Raw genomic sequence first — 8361 nt, forward strand, 5'->3', positions numbered from 1 at the left:
TTTTATGCAAGGTTTTTTACATGTAAGTGCATCATTGGTCTTCATACTCATGTTTTTTCCTTGTGTTTGTGTAAGGGGCTGTCAAATCAAAACCATAGGAGGCTGAAAACTTCAAGGGTTTAGGTGACTAAGGGGTGGAGCCGAGGGTTGGTTGATCCATGGTGAGGGCTGGTCGAACCTAGGTTGTTTTGGGATGGTTGTTGCAAGATCGGGAGTTTGGGGATGGCAGCCGTGCATGGCTCGATCCCAGCCATGAAGCCGACCCTCTTGGGTTCGTGACAGGGCTGGGAGATGGCTGGAGCGGCTGGTCGTGGTCCATAAGATGTTCGAAGGGCTGGGTTGAAAAGCGGTTTGTTTGGTCGATGTTAGGGCTTTCGGGTGTTTCACGTGAAGCTGCGTGCAGGGGTTGTAGGTGTGGGGACCCGGACGCTAATTCATTTCTTAATCGTCTTTGGGAATAATAAAATCAATTATAATAAACAGGGTCTAAATTTTTTTAAAAAAAAATACAAATGCGGAAACGTAATGTAAATCACTCTGAGATACATATTGAACATAAACGTACAAGTATTGTACTGTCTACAATAAATTAACTAGGTTCAACTACATATCAGTGCTGAATTCTAATCTACTTATGAACCTGGATGTCCATGCTAATCTTGAATCTCTCATCTTCTTCATGACCCTGATCCTGTCTCACCTGTTGTCATGCATACATACAAACACGACAACAGCCGGATAACTCCGGTGAGAATTATATTCCCAGTATAAACCAAATATACATGCATTTCATATAAACAGATATAACAGCATGAAACATATATTCATAACATGTAACACAATCAGAAACATATATCAATATCAAACTGTAAATCATATTCTGAACATGTACCACAATCAGGAACATGAATCGGTATCAACCAATAAATCACACTATGTGACTCTTAGACTCGGACTCGACTCATTCCTAATCTAGGGATCCCGATCTGAATAAAAACGTAACACCCACCTACTGTTCCGATCGCAGTGGTGGTAAGTTCTCATTCACGGACTTTGGCCCTATCTATATCGAATCTCGGCGATAGGAGTCGCTCCTATCCTAAGCAACATTGATACGACCAAACGTCCGGTGTCTTGGCATCTCCGCCAATGACTAGGCATATCCGACCTGACATATCCTGCCACTGACCTGGCATATCCTGCCCTGGCATATCCTGGCACTGACTCGTCACAAACACATGTTATACCATAAATCAAGAACCTAGGCATAACAATCTCATTAATTGCAAATATCAATACAATAAAATAAAGTATGTGATTTAGGAAAACTTAAGTCAAATCCAACTCGAGTTGTGTAATCCCGAATCAACATTGATTTATACCTTTCTCTTCTCGGTTTGACAAAGTCGAAGTCTCCAATTCAAATCTGTCCATATCAATCTGGTAATGACAAAGGTCGAGGAGTATAATATCAATACACCAATCATATCAATACTGGATATAATCAGGACTCAATCAAATTCTGTTTTAATGGCATAACTGTACAATCTCGAAATACCGGCAATAGAATATTAGTATATACCAATCAACAATTCATCTGATTCAAATATGAATAATATCAATATAACCAGCAATAAAGTATCAATCAAATATCAATCCCAACATTTTATAATTGATAACCACACAATTCTAATATCAAATCTCAATCAAATCAACTCTGAAAATCATAACAATTCTATACGGTATCTGTTCTTCAATCTGGTTTCGATTATGCGACGTCTACTATGTCAGGAACACTATATATCAATCATATCTGATTCTGGCAGTATCATAATTTCAAATCATATCAAAACTTAGGAAAACTTACGCCCAGTTGAATCTCTCGTCGCTAGAAACTCAGTACTGAAGTCGGATTGAAATTCTGACGGACGGATTCTGCGTAACCTTCAAATTCTCGCACGTAAGGAACTTGGAACTTTTTCCCTTCGTTCCTTCCTTTCCCTTTCTCAATTCTGTATGAAGGAAAGTAATATATATATATATATATATACATATATATATATATACATATATATATATATATATATATATATATATATCCCATGCATGCATAGAATACGTGGCTCGCTTCTTTAAGAAACACGTCTCGCGCATATGCGCGACTACCATCGGCGCATATGCACGACGCCTAAGCTCATCTCTGCTCGCGCATATGCGCGCACTGACACCGCACATATGCGTGAGACCTAATGTCTCGGTGCACAAACACTCGCACATATGCACGCCTCCAGCCGCGCATGTGCACGCAATGTTCTGTTCCAGCTTCTTGGCTACTGCCCTCCTCGCGCATGTGCTCGTCTTCAAGTCGCGCATGTGCGTGCAATGTTCTGCCTACCTCGCGCATATGTGCCTGGCTGAGTTGTTAATATACGCGAGGGCTCATCCTTGCAAAAATCTAATGTTTAATTCTATCTATCCCGGTCTGATCTGTTTCGTCTATAATTACATCTCAATTATCGACAAATCATATCAGATTATAATAATCTAAATCTCGGGCCTTATAGTAGGCTTGGGTGAGTGATCCGAAAAAGGGGTCCTAGGCTCGGTCTTGGTCCTAAGGTACACTGGTTCAGGGCTGGTCCAGCTTAGAGTAGGCTAGAGTCGAAGGTTAGTGGCTAGGGCGCTAGGGTTTGTTGGTGTCAATGCGCTGGAATTTTCCAGCAGCTTCCAGGCATGATTCGGAAGTCCTAAGTGGTATGAAAAGAGTGGTTTAGGGGTTTGTGGTGTAGATGTAAGTCATATTTCAAGTTGGTAAGGGTTTGGTTGAAATTCGGGTTGATTCGGGTTAAAACCGGGACCCGGGTCCAAGTTTAAAACGAACTGTCTAAGTTTTGGAACGAGCTCAAGTTTACGTGTAAGAAATACTTAGAATTATGTTTCAAGTGTTTAAAGGAGTTTGGTAGGCTTCGGATTGAAATTTTGAAGTCCAGTGGTAAAACGATCATTTTGGGTTTCAAGGGACAAAATGACCATTTTGCACCTGAGTTGAGTTTTTAGTCCTGGCAGCGCCCTGAGCAAAATTTGACATGTTATATTTAAATGTTTAGGTATCACAAACATGATTTTATGAGATTATGAAAAATATTTTGTATACTTGATTTTAAGAAAATTTACGTAAATGCATGATTTTGTTAAGTGATGAATATGATGACACGTTTGACGTTTGGAAGGATGAGAGTTGGTTGTGACTAATACGATTATATGAGATATTATGAGCTGAGTCCAAGTCTCAGTTGATGGATAATGATGTCACTGATGTCCCCACCGCCGGGTAATGCGGTTATATTATATGGATCTATCGAATAGAGATGATACGAAAGTCACAACTATTGAACTGAATTCAATTAAAAGAAAATTTATACGTATATGATGCTATGATGAGATATGTTTTGACACGTATGATTTTATACGACATGTTTACATTATGCTTTTAAGTTCATGAAATGTTTGTTGCTTACAGTATTTTTCACTGTTGCATGTTATGCATATGTATCCGATATATCATTACAGGTGTGTTGAGTCTTTAGACTCTCTGGGTTTGAATGATGCAGAGCATGTTGATGAGGAGGCTGGAGGTGCCGAAGTATGAGTCGGCGAGGCTGGATGTGCGCACATGAACTCGAGGACCACATTTTCCGCACATCATGTTTTTGAGTTAGTAATAGACATGATCATTTTTATACGCTTTGTTTTGACATGTTGATGATTACCAGGATTTTTACTTGTTTTATTTTCACCTACATCTAGAATGGACGAGTTGGAGAAAATTTTTAAACTGCAGTATTTTATCTGTTATATGATTACGGTTATCTTTAAAAGGCGTATTTTTCAGCAGTATTGCATGCATGCATAATTTAAAGAATTTCGAAAAATTGAGCTTGTAAAAAAATTAATAATAATTTGTAGTGTTTTTAAGTAGTAGATGTCACACAAATGATCCAAGTCCATTGGACTTTAATTCTTCATGCATGCCTCCGTTTCATTTGTGATCATACTTCTACATTTCCAGAGGCAGGACCAATTGTAAAACGATAATATATATAATATTTTCTTTATGATTCAAAAGAACAGATATAAATAATCAAATATTTCAGAAATTTATTAATAGTGGTGTTAAGTATTCATTAGTTATATCCAATGGTTAAAATTGAACTGCCCCAGGAGTTAAAATATGACGGAATACTACAACAAATGGCCAAACAAATGGATATCTTCGATTTAGTTCCATTTATTTTATTTTATTTTTAAAAAAAAAGTAATCGAATATAGAGAACAATCAAAATATACCAAATTTAAGAAGGGAAATTAATTTAGACATATTTTGGTTCAATTACTTTCATTATTTTAGTTGTTTCGGCTAGGTTGATTATGTAGCTTAAAATAATCGATTTATTTATTTCGACTTGGATGAAAATTTTGGATACTTCAAAAATTTCGATTAGATCGGTAACTAAACTGGTCGAACGCTAACCAATTGAAAAGAGCTAAAAGGGAATTTGCTTTCATGGAAAAATTGAACTGAATTAGAAAGTCTCACGGGTCTATTTAAGTGATATAGGTCGACTCGAAATCGTAAAGACTTTTGTAATAATTATTGAAATTATGTAACTGGACATGGATTAGACTCGAAATCGTGAAGACTTCGTCACATAATTTCAATAATAATTATGATGGATTTTAATTAGATAAAAGGTCAAATCAAATACATATCAATCCAATGTCACCTTAAAAAATCAACTTTTTGTTTATATAAACAGATATGTGTGGTTATTTTCTCAAATTTTTAATATGTTACAACAATCGGAATACAATTTCAATGCGCTTACATATTAAATATAAGTCAATTTTATAAAAATATGCATTTCAAATATATTCCAATATCAAACTATTATTTCGATTAGACTAAACATTCACACGCAACCATCCTATATTATCCTAATTCAAAAGAAAGAAAGTGTACCTGACCAATGATAAACGATTTGATTCTCCTTATCAATGTCTTATCGAATTAGTCTATCTCACAAAATTTGTCCAGCACTGACGAGCATAGTCTACATGACAACCGTAGACTACAAGCTACTACGGTAACCCGAGATTTACTCGATATGCATCGAAAGATAATGGCGACGAGTTACATTGTTAAAAGAAAATTCACCGACCGAATCGAAATTCAAATCAAATCAAATCATTATATTTTATTTATTTAAAACATTAACTTAGCGTGTAGGAAACTCTAAACCAAAAAATAAAAAACACAACACATCGCTCGCATTCTATATAATACATACATATTCTTATCCCATAATCATAAAATTGTTCACACTAACTTCCGTCATCCAACTAAATTTTGAGCGAAGTAACTCAGAAAGGAAAACGAAAAAACCCAGAAAAATTTCCATGGCGACCACGGAGACAACCGAAAAGGTGGCGCGAGAGCCCGAAAAGGCGCCGCCGCCGCCGCCACAGATGAAAACTTCGGGGGATGCGGTGCCTACCAGGTACTTTGCATTGCTTGAGGTTGTGCTGAGATTCTTGTTGTTTGCTTCGGCACTCGTGGCTGTGTTGGTGATTGTTACAAGCAAGCAAACGGAGCTGGTTCCAATATCGCCATTTCCGCCATTTCCTTTGGCCCTAAGGGATGCGAAATTTAATCAATCCCCAGCATACATGTAAGTTTTTTTCAGTATATATATACATATATTTCATCTAAAAATACATTAAAGATAAATCATATTTTTAACCATGAGCTAGTAGTATACATGAACTAGTATATGAACAAGATAATTTTTTTCACATAATCTCATATGGGATCGTCTCACGGATCAATTTTTTGATACATGTCTCTGATTGACTCTTGATAAAAAAAAATTTTATTTTTTCATTGTATGTATAAACTATGTCGACCCGTCTATCGAATATAAATCCATGATAATGTCTCCTAGAAGACTTGCTCTTTTTTTTGTCCATATTATTTGAGATCAAAACCTGTTTCTTCGCGCTTTTCTCCTTAATTTAAACGTTAACGAAAAATGTTACCCAATTTTTAATTTCAAATTCTCTTTTGCATAGCTAATTTGTCCTTCTCCTTCTCTTATGAACCCAGTCCGTTGATTTTTTTTGAAATATTAAATGGATTTAATTAACAGTTGGAACATAATAATTTGTTTGACCATTTCTATGGACAAATATTCAAGTTTTGGTAAGAGTGCACTAAAACTATCAAACTCTAAATTAAATATTAAAACAATCGTAATCCATATATATATATATATATATATATATATAATATATATATATATATATATATATATATATATATATATATATATATATATATATATATATATATATTTTCGGAATTGTTAATGGCACTCCGAAAAATTATTCTCGCACTAAGCTTTTATCATTTTTGTGTGGTATTTAAACCATAAAAGTGGAGTATAAAAATAAATTTTTGAAATGCCAATAACATTGTGAAGTGAGAATAAACATTGGAGTGTCAATAACAATTCTCATTTTTTTTTTATTCAGTTTACAAATTTTCTGAAAAAAGTAATAGAATAATTAAAGCAACCTTAAAGAAGAATGACACAAATTTCAACTGACGAAGAAAATAGCTTTGAAAAAGGAAAGATTCTGATCTTCAATAATTTGATTAGTTGGTATGCAGAAAAAAGTTATTAACGGTGCCAAATTAAAGAATTACGAAATTGTTGAAATGTTTACGTACGTAGCTGATTATTGAGTCGAGTTTAAATAATAAATTTTATTTATTTTTATTCTTCTATTAACAGACATGTACGCCCCAAAATATCACAAGCAAACTTTGGACTTACTGAAAACTTTGTCGACCTTTCTACTTAAAAGATTTGGTATACAATACACATTTATACACACACATAGCGATGGTTCCTGTTCATCGCGGTTGCGGGGACGGCCGCTTTGGAACCGGAACAACTGTCGTGGCAAAGTTTTATGCTAAAACGAGTGTGTTACTTGAACGTTGTTATTGTTGGAATAATATCATATATTTATTTATGTGCCTTCACGGAACGGAACGGGCCGTCACGGTTGTTTTAGGACTATTATTTTCGGTGCAGATACTTTGTAGCAGCACTCTCAGTTACAGGCTTATATGCCGTCATCTCCACTCTATTATCCTTCTACTCCCTTCTCAAGCCTGGCTGCTTCACAAAGGCACTGTCTCATTTTGTCATAATCGACGTGGTAAGTTTAATTTCAATGCCCCTGCTTTACTAAGATCTCGTTCATTTACTAGTTATTTTCTTGATGAGATGTTCAAAAATTGTGGAAATGAATGCACCAAATGCGACGATGTTTTGTTTTGCAGCTGCTGTTAGGAATTGTGGCTTCAGCGACTGGAGCGGCCGGTGCAGTCGCTTACATAGGTTTGAAGGGCAACTCCCATGCTGGCTGGATGAAAGTGTGCAACATATATGATAAGATCTGCAGGCACTTTGGAGCTTCTGTGGCTCTCTCCTTGTTTGGATCCATCGTACTTGTGTTGCTTGTTTTGCTCTCCGTCTACGCCTTGTCCAAGAAAATACCGAAATAGGGTCGCGAATAATCGAACATGTATGTGTCTGTGTGCATATCTAGATGTGTTTCTCGGGAGTTGAAGAATGAAAAGAACTAGAATCTGTATGTTTAATCTATTTGTTATGTATATTTGTTGACGTATCATGTATTTGATGTGTGAATTTCCAATAATCGGACAAAATTTGAGGAAAATATTTAATCTATGATCGAGATAAGGATTATCAGGCTTTGATTCACACATCATTAATGTGCTCAATAAGTTTTAAACATTTATCACAATAAGATTATGCAAAAATTGCAGTTACTATCACGCCCCAAAACGGGAAGCCATAAAACATGAGCATTCTTCTTCGCGTCACCCTCAACATTTTACAGGTGTAGCATGTTAGAGTAGATGTCCTGCAAGCCAACGGTTGTCTAGGTATTTTATTGACTCAGTTGTAATAAACAATCTTTATTTTGATATAATTTAACTTTTAATGGTTTCGTTATACTTTATCTGTATACTCATGCAAGCAGCATAGATAAAGTCCTTGATTATACTTTAATACAAATGAATCGTAATTCGATGTTGAAACTCATTTGTAAACACTACATATTCTAAATTCGTTCTTAGTCGATTCAGCCGCCTAAAACATGGATAAAAGTCGCTTGAGCTCGAGACTAGCATCTGTGATGTTGTGTACTGCATTTCTTGGTAAGGGCATGGAAATGTCCAAACACGCAGATGGGTAGTCATAT

General features: G+C 35.7%; 1 protein-coding gene across 1 annotated transcript; it reads left to right on the forward strand.

Annotated features, from left to right (window-relative positions):
- The first annotated feature begins 5350 nt into the window (after positions 1–5350).
- On the forward strand, positions 5351–7768 carry LOC140833377 (CASP-like protein 1). Its single transcript, XM_073197734.1, has 3 exons — positions 5351–5729; positions 7161–7287; positions 7412–7768. The coding sequence occupies exons 1-3, from the start codon at positions 5458–5460 to the stop codon at positions 7634–7636; spliced, it is 624 nt and encodes a 207-aa protein (XP_073053835.1). The 5' UTR covers positions 5351–5457; the 3' UTR covers positions 7637–7768.
- Positions 7769–8361: the final 593 nt, after the last annotated feature.

The sequence above is a fragment of the Primulina eburnea genome, chromosome 6 (assembly GCF_022965805.1).
Source record: "Primulina eburnea isolate SZY01 chromosome 6, ASM2296580v1, whole genome shotgun sequence".
Lineage (NCBI taxonomy): Eukaryota > Viridiplantae > Streptophyta > Magnoliopsida > Lamiales > Gesneriaceae > Primulina > Primulina eburnea.

Coding starts and splice junctions, on each gene's coding strand:
- LOC140833377 (XM_073197734.1), top strand. CDS start 5,458: ATGGCGACCACGGAGACAACCGAAAAGGTGGCGCGAGAGCCCGAAAAG. Junction 5,730..7,160: donor AATCAATCCCCAGCATACAT/GTAAGTTTTTTT, acceptor TTTTCGGTGCAG/ATACTTTGTAGCAGCACTCT. Junction 7,288..7,411: donor ATTTTGTCATAATCGACGTG/GTAAGTTTAATT, acceptor TTTGTTTTGCAG/CTGCTGTTAGGAATTGTGGC.